The sequence below is a fragment of the Corvus cornix genome, chromosome 1A (genome assembly GCF_000738735.6).
Source record: "Corvus cornix cornix isolate S_Up_H32 chromosome 1A, ASM73873v5, whole genome shotgun sequence".
NCBI classification, from domain to species: Eukaryota; Metazoa; Chordata; class Aves; order Passeriformes; family Corvidae; genus Corvus; species Corvus cornix.
Window position 1 is genome coordinate 73,432,582 of NC_047057.1, and position 16,861 is coordinate 73,449,442.

Here is a 16,861-nt window from a genome sequence, read left to right on the forward strand (position 1 = left end):
TGCCCTCCTTCCCTGGTGGCAGTGAGGGATCCCATCCTTGCCCTCTTCTGCAGGTGCTGAGCGTTTCTACGATAACATTGAAGATATGATCGGCTACCGGCCGTGGCCCATCATCAGATACTGCTGGCTTTTCATCACCCCTGCAGTTTGCATGGTGAGGGCACACAGGAGGAAGAGCTGTGGGGAGGAAGATGGGCAGAGCTGGGTGCCCCTGAGATACAGACACCTGCATTTATACAGAGGGATGTGCATATGTGTAGGGGGTTGTGTGGCCTGTACTATGGGGGCCTTTTGTTATTTGTGCTTGTTGCTTTGGGGGCTAGGTGTGGGGCTTAGCAATGGGGAGAGGGTCTGCTGTGACAGAGGTGTTTGCTGGTGGGACAAGCTCCTTGGTGCCATGACCAGTGTTGCCTGTGGGGGCTGTCCCAGCAAACCCTGTTTAACTGGAGTCCCCTCTGTTGCTGCCCTGAGGTGCTCCTTTTTACCATGAGTCTCTGTGCAGGTGTGTATTCACCAGGAAGACCTCTCTTTGCTCATGGTGTTGATTTTCTTTCTCTTTTTTTTTTCTTGGTCTCTTTTACCTTGCCAGGCAACCTTCCTGTTTTCTTTGATCAAATACACCCCGTTGACGTACAACAAGAAGTACGTGTACCCGTGGTGGGGAGACACCCTGGGCTGGCTGCTGGCCCTCTCCTCCATGGTGTGCATCCCTCTCTGGGTTGTCTACAAACTCTCCACCATCAAAGGCTCCCTCAGAGAGGTGAGGTTGGTGGGTGCTCTGGGATCAGGGCATGGGCTGTGCTTCGGTGTTGATCTCCAGCCCTGCAGCAGAATCATTTGTATGTTGCAGGTTGATTAGCCAGGAGCCCAGAATAAATCAATTGAATGAGTTAATTGCTATAACAGACTTGGGTTTTTTTAAGTTCTACCTTGCTGGAGGGCTGCTCCAAGCTGGCTGCTGCCTCATGGTACCCTTTTTTTATTTCTTCCGTCTCTTCACAAGTACCACCAGGAAGAAGGTCATTAGATAGAGAGGATAATCTCCATGCTGCCCTTAACTGAGGCTTGAGGACTTCCTCTGAGAAAGCTCCAGATCCCCTGAGCATTACGGTCAGCTGAGTTCACCAATCTAAGCTGAGGCCATAGGGTTGGAATGGAGGGGATCACTGGGAATTTGGAGTTTCCATCACATTCTTAATGCTCTGGGTCTGCCCTGCTTCCAGAGTTGCTGTGATGCATTGCTGGTTGCCCTGGTTTACACTGGAGGGGCAGGGAACTAGAAAACCAGGCCTTGCTCCAGATGAGCATCCCATCCCTGCCACAGCTCATAGTTTCAGAGTGAGGTTTCACAAACAGTCCTGAACCCCCAGGATCCCTCTACATTCCCTGCCTCCTGCAAGTGTTCAAGAATGGGTTGTGACAGCAATGGGTCCCTGACCCCCGTGTCCAGCACGGACAGGGAGGAGTGGGAAGAGCTGCAGGGGCATGGCAAGGCTGCACAGCATGATCTGGCTGAGAGTAACCCCTCATGCACTTGTCCCAGTTAAAGCCAATCCTGTGAGCACAGGCTCTGTGCTGATGGAGGGCATGACCTGGAGGTCCTTGGTCACCAACCTGCCTTTGGACTGTTTTCTAGCCCTGGCCTGGAGCAAATGGAGGACAGAGCTTTCTTCCATTGTCCATGTGTTAGATATCTCACGTGCTCAGTGACCTGTGACCTTGCCTTGGGACAAGCAGTTGGAAGATGAGTTTATCCCCTCAGTTTCTGCAGTGCTGACTGTCCTTATTTTGAACATCTGCAGCATTTAGGGACCAGATCTGCAGCTGGGCCTGGCGGGCCAAATGAAACCTGTGACTGGCAGGGGAGAGCCCAGATCACCTTTTGTCCTTGCAGCAGTGTTTAGTGCCTGTCTTTGCCTTCCAGAGGTTCCGCCAACTCACCTGCCCACTTGAGGACTTGCCTTCCAGGCCGGGAACAGGACAGCCCCTTCCCTCCACCAGAGCTGGCCTCCTGACGCTGACAGAGCTTGAATCTCATTGCTAGGACCAGTGTGGCTCTCCCTCCCTCCCCCCTGGATGGTTTCTATACGGCCTTTGCCACCTGTTGGATAATGCAAGGATTCTTCACTCGCCAAGAAGAGAGGGATTTCTGGGCTGAGCTCCCTTCTCTGGGAGATTTGAAGGGCTGAGGAAGAGGCTGCCATGGAGATGGTCTGTGTGGAGTTAGCAATGCACCTTAATTCTCTCCCTGGAGAGAGCTCTGAAGGGGCACGTCAAGCACCAGTGTTCCTGAGCATTCCCAGGCTTCTGGTGGGCAGAAAGGAAGGACTGACCCTGGAGTAATGAGTGTCAGAGTCTCAGAGCTGTGGCTCCAGTGTGGACATTGGGAGCTTCTCCATTCATTCCATTAAATCTATGTTTTTCCTGACTAGAGCTGCTCTGTCTCAGTTTTGTCCCACCAGCATTCCTTGCCAACAGCGTGTTAGGTGAGATGTGTGTCAGCGGAGCTGTGCTGGACATCCTGGTCTGGATCTCTGTTACACTGGCACGGTGATACGGGAAGGTGGCCAGAGGAGAGGAAGCTTGGTTAGGGTAGGAAGGAAAACAGGGAACAGTGGTTCAGAGGCTCCTGTAAGTGGTAGGCCTAGGGTACCCTGGTGAAGGGTGCAATGCCACCTTCTGCTGGAGCCATTGCAGAAATGTCATCTGTCTGATGAGTCACTGGGCTCTTCCTGGGGTGTGGAGGAGCATGTGGATTTGTGTTTTCTTCTTGCAGGTGAGGGATCATGGGAAGCTCTCCCTTGCCTCGGCAGGTCTGTGTCTTTTTCCACGCTGACTACCTTCCAGGTGCTCTGGAGCCAGTCATTTTGATTTTCCTATGAATGGCAGAAGGGCTGAGTGGTGGATACGGTATCTGTGTGTTATGTCAACAAACAGGGTCCCTCGTTTCCAGGCTGTTCGGGTAAAAAAAAAAAACAAACGAAAACCTCAAAGAGCTTGTGTTTTAAGTGCTGTAGCCGCAGCATCCGAGGAGGGCAGCCAGAGGACACGTAACCCTGGGAAGCTGGATGGCTCCCAGGAAACCCTGAGGAAGCTGGAGCCTGGACAGAGCTGAGCCAGCAGCCGGAGGCGCTCAGCTTCCTGAAGCACACAAGGACACTGATGGGCACCACGCTACGGCCAAGGCTTCTGCTGCCGCGGGCACAGGAAGCCGCGAATTAAAGCAAATTAAAGCGAATTAGAGCAATCCGCGCCATTAGCCACAAGGTGGCCCCAGGCCCCCAGCCACGGCCTTCGCGTGGGATGGGGCCGCGCGGCGCCCGGCTGTGAGGGGCAGCGGCGCCCGGCTGTGAGGGGCCAGGGGGACCCGGCTGTGAGGGGCAGTGGCGCCCGGCTGTGAGGGCCAGGGGGACCCGGCTCTGAGGGGCAGCGGCGGGACCCGGCTGTGAGGGCCAGGGGGACCCGGCTGTGAGGGGCAGCGGCCCCCGGCCGTGAGGGGCCAGGGGGACCTGGCCGTGAGGGGCAGCGGCGCCCGGCTGTGAGGGCCAGGGGGACCCGGCCGTGAGGGGCAGCGGCGCCCGGCTGTGAGGGCCAGGGGGACCTGGCCGTGAGGGGCAGCGGCCCTCGGCCGTGAGGGGCCAGGGGGACCTGGCTGTGAGGGGCAGCGGCGCCCGGCTGTGAGGGCCAGGGGGACCCGGCTCTGAGGGGCAGCGGCGGGACCCGGCTGTGAGGGCCAGGGGGACCTGGCCGTGAGGGGCAGCGGCCCTCGGGCCGTGAGGGCCAGGGGGACCTGGCTGTGAGGGGCAGCGGCGCCCGGCTGTGAGGGCCAGGGGGACCCGGCCGTGAGGGGCAGCGGCGCCCGGCCGTGAGGGGCCAGGGGGACCCGGCTGAGGGGCAGCGGCGCCCGGCCGTGAGGGGCAGCGGCGCCTCGGTGACACGGCCATTCTACTCCCCCTTCCTTCCCGGTTCCCTGTGGAGCTTTTCTCTGCAGACATCTGCCTCCCGCAGGGAACGGTGATCTCAGAACTCTGCTCCCAGCTGTGGCACGAACGGGTTTAGTCCTCTAGGCAATGACATGTTCCTGAGTTTGGTTTTCCTGGGCTTAGTTTTCCCTAGTTTAGTGTTCTTGGAGCCTAGGAACCTGAGATGGGAGACAGGTCTGTGACGGAAAGGAGTTTGCGGACCTTTGGTTCTGGAGGCTGTGAAAGTGCGATGAGCACGGAGGGGATCTGCTGCCGGGAGGCTCTGTGGCGGTGCAGATTTCACCTCCGGGAGGGAGCGCCCTCGGAGCTGTGGCCCTCCAGGGCTTCTCTGGCTCCTTCCAGCATGGCTGTGGAAACCTCACTACCAGCCTGTTTTCCCTTTTCCCAGCCTATTTTCCACAGGGACTGTGAGGTGGGTGGGTTCCTTTTACTAGGCCGCATGTGCAACCATGGGTTGCCCCCTTGGTAGGTCTGCACCTCCCACATCAAAATCTCAAGTTTCTGCGTGTCTCCCTCCCTGCCTCTGGAGAACACTGGGAGGTCGGGAGCTCAGCTGGCTGCCACAGTTTTCATGGGCGGCCTAAAAGCCTCAGAGCTCCAGATTCTCCTGCTACGACTGCGCTTCAAGGTGCTCATGCATGAGCTAAGGGTAGTAAAGAATCCAGAAGTCCAGGGAAAGCCCCTTTTGGAGGAGACTCACAACGGAAGGAAGACAGAGCCAACCAGCTGCCCTGCCACATGGATACGGAACTGGCTGGTAAAAATTACTGCTAGAAATGAGAGAACTGAGTTCAATACAGAAATTCCAGTAACAGATTTTTTATTCATGCGATTTTAACCTTAAATAGAATTATACTTTCATTTTCCAGTGCTATCTATAACAGGTTTGTCCCACTGGGAAGATATTTTAACCATAATAGAAAACTGTGATTGTCTGCAGCTATCTCTAAAATCTGGCTGATACAGAAAGTCTACTTGGCTGCATGGAGGCAAAGTGTGAGTTTGCTGAAAGGCTTGTGACTTTCTTTGTTTCAAAATAGACTGGTGTCCAGTGAATTGGGCATGTGGCTTATTGATCTGGTTATATACAAGCCAGGAAGTCTCCCAAGCCTGTGTTCTTACATGACTCAATTGCTGTAAAACATTGGATGAGCTAGGTAGGTCAGATAAGCGAGAGAACCAAATGTTTTGCTGAATACTCTTAAATTAGTGTCTTGTTTCTGACAGGACTTTAAGGAAAGTATTAGATTTGATGACACCTGGCTTGACATATGAACCAAGTATATTCTATCTTGGCCATTGAAAAGGTTGATGAACTAAATTTGAAATTAATTTATTTGAAATTTCCAGACATGAAATTTTTTTTCCATGCACTTTTAAGACCCCATGCTTAAAAAAAAAATTTGGTGAAATTTGGAATATGGTGATTTCAGCATACAGTGACTGTTTATGATTTGGAATATGGTGAAAGGGATTTTCATTGCATCCAAGATCAGCCTTGGAGTCTGTGGAATTTGCACCATACTTTCACCTGCTGGGAGATGCTGATCTCTCTTTAGACAAGAGGTGTGTGGTCACTGAGTATTTCCCACCTTCAGAATACAAAATCTACAACTTAGTCTGAGAATTCAACCCATTACTTACTAGATAACAGGCATGAGATTAAAGAGCCTTTTTTTTCATGGATCGTTTGGTGGTGGTGGGGGTTGTGATTTTTGGTTTTGTTTGGTTTGTTTTGTGGGGTTTTTGTTGGTTTGGTTTTTGTTTGGTTTTGGGTATTTTTTTTCCTTTTTTTCCAAATGAGAAGTTCACCTACAAATAAAGAAGTCCCTGAGATTCTGCCCCAGGTCATTGGTGATTGGAATGACCTGTCCATCCATCTGTCCATGAAAACCAGGCTCTGCTTTTCCCTTTCTGGGTCAGTGGTGCCTGGGGAGAAAACTCAGCCCTACTTGTCCATGGATGGAGATGCTCACATAGGGCAGGGAAAAGACTTCAGATCTGAGGGACAGACCTGTGGATGAGGATGCATCTGCTGTCATGGAGAGCATCCCAAATCCTGGGATGTTTGAACAGATGCTTGAGAAGTCTTTTTCCTTTCACCTTTAGTGATGTCTACAAGGCAATTTTTCATGGCTGTTGTAGAAGCATGTATTGTGAGTCATGTTGCACATTTTGGTGACAAGAAGAGTGGATGTGTTGGATGCCATGGTGCATAAATGGAGAGAACAGAGTAAGATGAACATGTTAACTCGAGGGATACCTTATCCTGTAAAGCAGAGATCCCCAAATAATCTGTTAAGTGTGTCCTACAGGCAGGTGCAAATGAGCATATCTCACAGAGCAGGCGTTTGGCTGAGCCCTTGTGTGCTAACATCATTAGCAGCCTGCAGGAGGGGGATCTGCATGGCAAAGATAAGGGAAGCATGTGTGGGGGAGCACAAAGGCACATTTGGGAAGCTGTTACTTCCAAGAAGTTATCAGTGGTTTGGTTACCCCCTTCTCCACCTGACCTGCCCAGAGTTGCAACACCTTGGGCAGCAGCAACAGGTGCCTCTCTGTGTCTCCATCTGACCTTGTCCTTCACATCCTTGTGCCCTGTGCATCAGAGGTGTTTGCTGTCACATGTCCCACAACACCAGGCTCAGCTGCCCTGAGGAAGCAGGGAGGGAAAGCAGGAGCAAACAGGCACCTACCCTTGTGTCCTCTGCCTGCCTTTGTTCTGTGATCCTCTTGGTCTCTGATCAAGAGTGAGCGTTGCTGTGGGGCTCAGAGAGGCTGTACAGATGTCTCCCCAGCATTGCCAGTCCTCCCTGCTGACCACCTTTATTGCTGACTCTGGGCTCCTAAGCCATTTGCCCTTGCCTCATCCTCTCCCGTACCAGGAATGCTGTGAAACGGGATGTCTTACCCTGCCTGTGCTTCCAAAGATAAAGGCTCCGGGCAGCCTCCTCCTCCCTTGGAGCCCAGCAGGAGAGCGGTGCTGTGGCTGCTGGAGCCCGTCGGGGTTCTGTGGGGCCTCATTAGCTCTTGTTGCTTTGGTTATGTTCACTTGTGATTAGTTACAGTGAAACTGTTGTCAGAAGTCACAGGCTTACTCAAGCAGAAATTAGCCATAAACATAAAAAATAAATTATACTAATGCCTAGGGGAAAATTCCCTGCAAACATACTGTTCAGTCAGCAAGGCATGTTCTCAGCATAAGAAGCAGCAGTGTTGTGCCCATGGGGGAACCAGAGTTTCTCCTATTTTGTTAGCAAAAGTGTTACAAGGCGGGATTATTCTGGGCAAACATGGGCAGCCGTGGCTTCTCCCTGCAGGTGGCTCAGCGAGGGGGGCAGCCAGGGCTGCAGGCTCCGCTGACTCCAACAAGTGCCCCAGCAACTGCTTCTGCAGCCTCTAATGCTTGTAAAGCACAGCTTGGATTCACCCACAGGGTGTCATGCTGACAAACCTCTCCCAAAATCTGGGCTAGGAGGAGATTTGAGTTGTTTTGCCTTGAAGCCTTGTGTCTCACTGGCTCGGGGGTTCCAGGCCTTGCTGCTGCCAGGGAGCATGGCCCTGAGGTTGGCAGCCTGCTGATCTGGGCTGGCTCTTCAGCAGGCATGTCAGAGCTGGCTTGAAAGGGTGGGGACACCCAGATGATAGGAAAAGCCAGCATGTGTTCCAAGAAAAGAAATGGTAAAAGGAGAGGCAAGAGGGCACTGCCAGCTGGCAGGCAGTGAGCAGGGTGGGGAAGAGGACAGCTTTGAGGAGGTGCAGGACAGATCTGAGGTAGGGGTTAGCCATCCTTTGGGCCAAAGGTTGGCGCAGCAGCCTGAGTCCTGGTCTTCAGCAGCTCTGGGCCTGCCAGGTTGAGGGAATCTGGTCCTTTCAAAGAGAGTTTTCTTACTCTGCTCATGAGAGGAGAAGGAAACCCGTGCAGCTGGCTCTGAGCTAGCAACTGCAGAGAGAGTGGGTACCTCTGTGTGGTCGGACAGCAGTGCTGCCCCAGTTCCCCTGTGCACCCTTGGGTGCAGGAATGGGGCTTCCTCAGGATGCACCGTAGGAGAGATATGGAGATCTGAGTGCTGCTGGTGTGTGAGTAGCTCACAACAAGGGGGTCCCAGGTCTGGGAGGGGTTCATGCTGCCTGGGATGGGGGATGCTTTGGACATTTCCAGGATTTATTGCAAGCAGTGCTTCCCTTTTGGGGATGAGTGTTTAAGAGCAACCTCACCCACACTTACGGAGGAGGAGCACACATTATGGGGTGACCTGCAGTCAGATTGTCACATCCTTTAGCAGCCCTGTCCTACCTACACAGCTGCTCAGCCCAGAGTCCCTGCTCAGGGCTGACTGTGCCAGCAAAGGTGGCAATTGGTGGTCAGGGAGAGCCCTTTCCTGGCTCTCTCCTGGGATGGGACTGAGCCCAGTCTGTACCCCATCAGTTGAGCTGCTCAGAAGGTGATTTTTGGTTTTCAATCTGGGTCATCACACTAGTGAAATCCCTCTCATAGAAGCTGGTGTGGTGAAAATATGCCCTGTGCCCATAGCAGGATTTAAAACCCCTGTGAATTATTGCCTGGTGGGAAACTCTGAAGCCTGAGTGTAACTTCTGGTACCTTCTGGGCTGGAAAACAGAAATAGCCTTTTTTTTCCCTCCTGGAGAATGATTTTCACACATTGCTGGATAAAGTTTTCATTTAGGTTGACTTTCTTCTTGTTTTACCTTAATGTCACAGGTCATTTCCCATCTACAGCTTTGCAAAAACCCTGCGATGTTCCTGTGCAACCCTTCAGTATGGATAAATCAAGTTTTTAGGTCAGCTCTGCTTACCTAGGCTTATCTCAATCCCCTTTTCATATCTGGATAACCTCTATTGCACCTTTTTCTCAGTTGTGCTGGGTCATGCCAGTCCTCTGTGACAGAACAGGCAGTGGCACTGTCCTCCATGAGCAGGGTCAGAGGCAATGCAGAGCCAGCACATGCTCTTCACCTTGCCGTCTTTCAGGACTTTGGAGACAGCCCCTAAGAGGTAGAAGACGTAGCCTGTCCCCTCTGATGTTGATGCCAGATCTCACAAAGGAAGAATCAGCCTGTATTTCTTTGGGTATGAGACCAATCCTCTCAACCAGCGCATGGGGTAGGTGAAAGCCAGAGCTTTGACAATGGCATGCTTGGAGTGTTTAATCCCAGAAACAGCCCCAGGTAAATGGAGACGTTTTCTCCTACTGCCTCCACCACTGGCCTCAGTGGTTTGTCCTGAGGATCCCAGCCAGCCCAGGGTTGATTCCCCTTACACATCTCTGCAGCATCGTTTGTCCCCAGGGCAGTCCAGCGTGCTCTAATGGGATCTGATTCACTGGCTTCTAGCACCCGTGGAGGATTTTCTAGAGACAGCATTACAAACTATCTCTACAGAGTGTGCAGGCAGGTAAACCTACTTCTTCCCCACACTGTGGCATTGAGGCCTTTTGTCAGCTCCTGTGTTTCCCACTGAGGGGCTGAGAAATGCTCCTCTGGTGAGTCCAGACATAGCTGAGCACGTGTTGGGTATGTCCCATGTTCCCTCCCACACGCTGCTCTGGTTTGACCACATGGGTGCATGAAAAGGTCAGTAGGAGTTTGGCAGGCACATTAACAGACAAAGCAAAAGACAAAACAGTGATAGCATTAAACACAACCATTAAAAAGAAAAAGAGAGAAGCTGAGCTGAAGTATCTTGAGAAAAACGGTGTAACTGGAATGCCTGCTACTGGTGTTGCTCATGAGAAGCTCCGGAAAAGCACATCAAGGCTGAGATGGATACAAAGAAAGCTGCCAGGGCAAAGGCACAGAGGGATTGCTCACTTCTAGTGAGCACCCAGACACTGTAAAGACTCCAGCAATGCCTCTCCTTGCTGACAGAGCTCTGTCCCATGAGCTGTGTTTGTACTCCCAGCATACGGCACAGGCACTGAGGGGGCTGCGTGACCCCAGAGCAAGCGTTCCCCCTTCAGCCACCCGCTGCCTTTTGCTCCACCTGCTGGATGGTGTTGGTGAGTCTTGAGCTTGGCCACAGAAGAAAGTTTAATGTAGTGCTTCATGGAGATTCATTCTGCATGTTTGTAGGATGACATTGAGGGATGCCCCTATCCCACTAAAGTGGTGGAGCCCTAGAACAGTGGGAATATGTGGCAGCCAGCCTGGGCCATGCTGTGGGGTCTGCAAGGGAAGAGTTCCCACCCTGCCGAGGACAAGAGGACGTGGAGTTACTCCCTGACTGCTGCAGTTGATATTTTCAAACTCTGGGCATTTACCCTGCCCGCCTGTGGCTGTTTTCTCATCTTGCTTTCTTGTCAGGGCCACAGTTCAAGGTCTGGAGAGGTGCATGTGGTAAGGGAATAGGGGAGAAAGTTCTTCTGTGCTGATGCACCTCCCCTCCCTAAGTCCCACCACCCACACATGAGCTGGGTGATAATTTGGTGGGGGGAGCTGGTGGAAGGGGTGGGGCAGGAGGAGGAGAGAGGGTAGTCTCTGCCTTAACTCTTGCTGTATCTCTTTGGCACTCAGTGGATTCCCTGCCTGGACTCCAGTGGGACGGGAAAGGACAGGATAGGACAGGAGGGGCTTGCCTGGGGAAGACCTGCGCTGGGTTCAGGTGAGTTGGGCGTTTGCTTGTTGAGCAGATCACCCTGGGAGTGCCGGTGACTGCAGTGCTCCCGCAGCCAGCTGCTGCACGCCAGCTGCTCGCCGTGCTCTGGAGAGCGGGCCAGCAAATCTGCAAGGGCAAAATCTTCCCAACGTTAGGCAAAGGAAAAGTGAGATGGAAAATAAGGAGCAAATAATCAGTTTGGATCAACCCAGGGAAGAGGTTTATCTTTCAATGGTTCCTTTGGAAAACGAAAGGACAGGCTGAGATGCTGCTCAGGGGGTGCCAGGAAGCTGAGAGCAAAGACGTGCCTGAAGGATGGGTAATTGGTACTGAAGGTTGCGGCAGCAGAGAGAAAGGGAAAGAGTGATAGATAAGTACTCAGACAGCAGAAAGATTGAGGAGAGAGATGAGAGTGAGTGAGACAGGGACAGGGATGAAGGGCAGAGATAACTGGTTGATAATAGGTACAGGAGCCAAGGTGCTAGGAGTGGAGTAGGCTGTAGGCATTCCAGCTACTGCCAGCATGAGTCCTCTCCTCCTGTGCTGCCCTGCAGAGGTGCTGACCCTAGTGCATTGACTTGGGGGCTGCAGTTTTAAAAGATGTGCCTGGGAGTGCGCTTCTTGTTCTTCTTGCCCCTGAGGTTTCATCAAATTTGTTCCTGTAGGGGTGAGGCAGGGAGACAGTTTCTGCATGTGCTAAACTCTTGGGATCTGTGGGCATATTTGTGAACAAATGCAAGCAGAATACGTGAGGGTTTCATAACACCTGATCTGTGTCTTCTTAAATCAACAGTGCTTTTAAAGTAATCACTACTAATCAGGGCTTTCATCTCATGCCAGTGGAAATGCCATTGCCCTAGTTTTTCCTCTTTGACAGCAGCTGATATGAGAGCCTGAACCTTGGACCTGACCTTTGCAGCTCTGCAACAGCCCAACTTTGTCGGATTCATGGCTGCAGATGCGGTCCCTGCAGAGGGCAGGCTAAAGAGCCTTGTGCCGTATCTCTACCTGACCGTGCTCATGGGCAGGGCTACAGGAAAGTTTCGGTGCCCGAGCCTGGAGAGCAGGTGCCTGGCCCCTCGGAGGGTGCAGGTGGGATGCAGTCCCACCACATTACAGTGTGCCATTACGGCAGGAACTGCTGGAAAACGCTCACGGCACTGCTGGAGTCATGGTGTCCATGCGCCTCTGCCTGTGCTGATTTCACCTGATATGACTCATCCTGAGCAGCGCCTGAAGATGGCTGAGCCTGCCCAGGATGTGACACAGGGTGCTGGGATCCTTCTGCAGGGCTGAGCAGGGAGCACAGCGAGGGGACAGTCATGGCAGGGAGCCCCTGTCACCCTCCTCCTCACTGGCTGCACACGTGTCTGTGCTGAGGGACCGGGCTCTGCCACACACGTTGCTCGCTCCCCTCATCCTCCCTGCTGGGAAGCATAAGGCAATGTGTCATGCCTCAACCTTGCCTACCTTTTGGAAGAGTCTCGCTTGAGTGCTCTTCCCCTGTGCTCCCTGTTTCTTTCCCATCACTGACAGCAAGTGCCCTCAGGCTGCACTTTTGGGAGGTCAGGCAAGGTGTGCCTCCCTGGAGGAGTTTAGATACAAGTGCCGAGAGTACTGTGATGCCAAATTCCCTGTGCTGCTCTCCCACCTCTGAACCACCAGCTGCAGTGCTGGCTCCTCTGCTCTCCTGCTCCAGCGGCTTTGCTTCCCACTCTTCCCTGGCCCTCACCCCCAGCCTCAGGCTGTGCTGGAATGGCAGCAGGTGGCCAAGCTGCAGGGCTGGGGGCTGGCAGCCTCCATCTCTTCATCTCACCTGCCCGGGGCTGCTGGCTGGTGTCTTGCTCTGTGAAATTGCTGCCCCAGAGAGGTGGCAGCCCTGTAGGCATCCTGCAGACTCTGTCCTGTCCCTGTGCAGCACCTCTGGGCTGCACCACAGGTCGCTGCCCTGCTGTGCAGGGGCCTGTTTGCAGGAGCCAGCATGACTTTTCACCCGCTGTGCCATTCACCTGCTCTGCTCCTCCAGCCAGTGACAGGAGCTGCGCTGGCCACATGCTTTGGCTGCACACAAGGACCTCAGAGCCAGCCTGATGCAGCCCCAGGACTTCAGCCAGACACCTCCAGCCATGAGGTAGGTGGCTCTAGGGACTCCACTGGGGCCTGGATCTGTGTCTGTACCAGACCTATCACTGGTGCTCTGTAAGAAGGATGGATCCTGCTGTGGCTGGCCTTCCTGCTGTGCTGCACTGGATACAGCCAGACTATGGGCTTAATGGAGGTCTTGAGAGTATATGGTTTGATGCAAAGGCTGGTTTCTGGTCATATTCAGATACCATTTATGGACTTCATCAGTTAGTCCTGTTTTTTTTCTAGGCTAGAGAAAGAAACAACCTATGCGTCTCTGTAGCCCGCAGCAGGGCTGGTGAGCCATGGACACCAACAGAGACTGATCTGGCCCTGGGAACAGCAGCCTACATTGCTTTTAGCAAGAGATTTGCCACTGATCCTCAGGAAAGTGCAGGCACTGTTAGGGGCTTTGGAGGCTCTCCTGTCCAGCAGCAGAAGACAGGGCAGGAGCCATTTGGCACCCTCCTGCACTGGGGGTGTGTGCTCTGAAGGGTGAGGTTCTATAATTCTTGCAGCTTGTATTGCAGATGTTTGTGTCTTTAGTAAACTCACAGTTGCTCCTTAGCTCACTCTTTCTGGTCTCAGTAAGTAGCAAAGTCACTGACTGCAAAAGCAGTGCTCTTATTTCACATTGGAGAAACACAGGTAGGATCTGATTCTTGTATCAGCCTCCTGTGCCTCACGAACCTTGCTGAACAGATGCTTTCAGAATACCCTGCAGCCCACAGAACCTGGAAGTTAATTGGAAAGTGTAAAGAAGCCAACTAACTTACAATTGCTTGAAATGAAAGGCATTTTAATTTCATCTGCTGTCCTGGAGTTGATCAGTTTTTCTACATCTTTCCTTGTCTTTCTCTGATATGCAGCTGGAGTGAGCCATTCTCCAGCAGCATTCCCGTTTGGAAGCAGCTGTCCCTGCTCCCGTAGCTGCTCTTAGATTGGCCAGAAAGCACGTGCTTCCACTGCTAGTGTTGTCTTGTCCATCTTGCAGAGATGACCTATTGCAGTAGCAGCCCCCATGCACTAATTCAACCGTGTTGTTTCTTAAGCTGTACCTTGGCTCTGCTCTTCCTCGCTGAGCCCTGATTTCCTGTCTCTGCTCCCACAGTCGCCCCCACCTCCTGCCATCAAAATGCAGCGCAGGGTTTCAGCTGCCGACTAACTGCTGGCTCTGATTGTGCAACCAGAGAATTTTCTGTGTTGTCCTGCTCCTCCTTTTGTAACACAGCCCAGTCTTCTTGCTTCTTGATTCTTCCCTCTCCATCTTAAATTGCAGCTTACGTGCTTGCTTGCTGCTTGTTTCAACATGAAACCAAGAAATATAAATGCAGTGCAGCTGTCTGCGTTGTCACCTGTGATTCCTCATTCTGCAGTTCAGGCAGCGCCTTCAAGTGTCCAAGGGAGCTTTAACACTGTGCTTCCTCTCATAAATGTTATCAGCTGCTTTTTAGAGACATTTCTGTCTGCTGTTCTCTCTGTTTCACTATTCCCTCTGGAGATTGTGCTCCTCTCATTTGCCTTATGCTAGAACAGCAGAAGAGGTCAAGCGGAGGATGTGAACTTCCCAGCAGTATGAACTCCTGTCTGACAGAAGTCAGGAACAGGCAGTAAGCTTGCAGGAAGAAAAGCTTTAGGAGAATTGCTATTGGCTTCTTCCTCTGGCGCCAAAACTCCAGGTGGCTTCTCTCTCGTCTCTCTCTTGTTCCTTGCCTCACCTGAGTAACTTTAAAAAAGCCCTTTTTTACCCTGAGAGAGGCTGAGGATAGCACTATGTTTTGGTTCAAATGATACTTTCTTTCTCCTCTTTTTATTTCTACCTCCCACCTTCAGTGGCATCTTGTTTCCAAACAAAGCCAAAAAATGCTGTTCTGCATATCTGCATTGTTTGTTCAGCACATCATAGGCAACTGCTGAGTGACCACAGTGCTTCAGAGGTGCCCTTGGTTTGCCTTGCCCTTTGTGACCACTCTTGAAGGATCCCATGGTGGTAGGTGTGGGGCAAACACAGTCCAAAATTTGTGACCAAGGGGAGACTGTGTTGCCCCATTCAAATGTTCAAGAATGGAACTTGTTGCTCTGTGTCTATGGCTGCCTGCATGCTGCCTGCTCTCTTTCCAGGTCCTACATGAACCCAGGTGTATTCTTATATTCCCAGCAATAAATATTTTGGGAAAAAAATATGGCTAACTCCATGCAGCAAGCCCAGCACCAAATCCTGTACCATTTCCTATGGAGCTGCATAGAGGGAGCCCACTACCCTCTGTGGGAAGATGACAGACTACAGGTCTTCATTTCTGTGAAGGGCAAAAAAACCCATCTCCTCCAAGTGCTGAGGGCTGAAAATACAGCAGAGCACCTCTAGAAGGGACCGGTGGGGTCAGAGGGAGCTGAGGAGAGAGGGTGGTGGTGGTGGCTGAGAGCGTCCAGGAGAGGGGTAGACTGTGGATTGCATCAGATGGCATTTTAGCAGTTGGGAAAACTTCATGGCAAAGGGAAAAAGAGGCTGGGAATGAAGTAGTCATAGGATTTTTTTCCAAACATTGGTGAAGGAACAGCAGAAAAAGTGCAGGCGAGCAGTGAGGGGCACAGTCTTTACTCCAAACTCATGTATTAAGGAGAGGGCAACCAAAGGGAAAGGAAAATGTTTGCCTGTTGGGGAGCATGTAACACAGTAGGTGGCTGTGACTGCTGTGGGAGAACCAAATTGTTCCTAGCTGGAAACAAGAAGTTATTTGAGTCCCCATCTGGCCTGAGAGCATATAGAGCAGGGGCACAGGAGGATTAAATGTTCAGGAAAAGAGCCAGGAGGTGTACGAATAGGTTTTCTCATAGAAACAGCAGGCAAAGCAGAGAGGGAAGTAGTGGGGATGTGTAATGTGCATGGCTTTGTTTGGGAAGGGAGAAGTTGTAGTTCATGCCATGAAGGGCCAAAACTTTGGGCACCAGTTTAATCCACCATCTGTTCCCACTTGAAAAGGTTTGATTTCATAGCCATAGCTTTCCCCCTTTTTAAATCAGGAAAATCAAGGCAGAAGTGCTGTGTCTCCCCTGCTGTTCTGTGTTTGTCCCAGCTGTGTTCCTCATTGCAGCATCCCAACTTCTATCCTTCATGTTGGCTTATTCAGGAGTCAGAGGACAGATACAGAGTCCAAGTCCTGGTCCAGGTGTCCCTGAGGTGGAGGCTGGTGACAGGGTTGGGGCTGTGGGCTGGCACTCATGCATTCCCTTCCCAGGGCTAGGTGAGAGGAGGTGATTCTCTGATTGTGATCCTCCTCTGCACCCATGTGTGAAACAGGTCTAGCAAAAATGAAATAAACCACAAATATTAGTAGAAATAGGCTGGCTTTTGGATCCACCTTACATTAAAAGAATAAAACCAAAGAATTAGCTAGTCTTCTCCTGCCAGCTTCTTGGGACATTCTCAATAAACCCAGACTTAAACATCATTGTAGTTGATAACGTGCCCTGGACTGCAGCAAATTAGACTGTGCCAAGGACTGTGACAGATCAAACACGTTTCATTAAGTACGTGTTACTTTATCTCTCACATTTGACAGTGCGTGGAGCTCTGCTCCTCTCAGAGATGAGGAGGCTGTGCTGCAGCATCGGAATAAACTGATTAGCCAGCTGGCAGGCCTTGCTGCAGGCAGGCAGTGGGGAGAAAGGCTTTGCCTGGGCTTCAGAAGCTGAGAAATGGCTGGCAGGAGGACCTGATGATTCCATCTCCCAATCCAACCCAGCAGTAGGGCTAAGTGAAGGGGGCAAAGCTGGGACTGGAAGGACCTCTGTGCCACTGAGCTGCTGGTGAGCTGCAGAGCTGCTGCTGCAAGCCAGCATTTAGGGTGTGTACCTTGATTCCTGGGTTTCACCACCTTCCTTAAGTGTGTGGTTAGAGGTTTGTAGGAGCCTGTTAGAGGGCTGATTCACCTTCACGCTGGCATGCAGATCCACAGGTGTTGTAGCCCTTGGTGGTTTGGATCAGTGCAAGCCATACCAGTAAATAGGTGCTTTCCAGCATATGGACCATAAAGGGCAAGGGCTGGGGATAAAACAGAGGTTGCTTCCTCAGTGCCCTCATTCATCTGCATTTGACACCGAAACTGGTTGTACCCACTGCAGTACTGCCCATATTTAA

The 16,861-nt window shown here is 51.9% G+C and overlaps 2 protein-coding genes across 10 annotated transcripts in view; both read left to right on the forward strand.

Moving 5' to 3' along the window:
- Positions 1-2,433, forward strand: part of SLC6A13 (solute carrier family 6 member 13) — a 38,698-nt gene extending 36,265 nt beyond the window's left edge. The window contains exons 15-17 of the mRNA XM_010404092.4: positions 54-154; positions 590-760; positions 1,925-2,433. Coding sequence (XP_010402394.1) covers positions 54-154; positions 590-760; positions 1,925-2,044 — 392 coding nt within the window. The 3' untranslated portion in view covers positions 2,045-2,433. The remainder of the gene's footprint in view (positions 1-53; positions 155-589; positions 761-1,924) is intronic.
- A 2,107-nt stretch (positions 2,434-4,540) lies between these two features.
- LOC104692232 (sodium- and chloride-dependent betaine transporter) overlaps positions 4,541-16,861 on the forward strand; it is a 53,773-nt gene continuing 41,452 nt past the window's right edge. For 2 of the 9 annotated variants that reach the window (XR_002046523.3, XM_019288643.3), the window contains exons 1-2: positions 8,868-9,108; positions 10,518-10,605. Coding sequence is in view for 7 of the 9 variants with exons in the window: in XM_019288643.3 (XP_019144188.1) it covers positions 8,874-9,108; positions 10,518-10,605 (323 nt within the window). In the remaining 2 variants the exon portion in view is untranslated. Of the gene's footprint in view, positions 4,741-8,856; positions 9,109-9,522; positions 10,004-10,465; positions 10,606-12,625; positions 12,731-16,861 lie in introns of those variants that run through there. The other 7 variants (XM_019288650.3, XM_019288645.3, XM_019288651.3 and 4 more) reach the window with 7 other exon arrangements.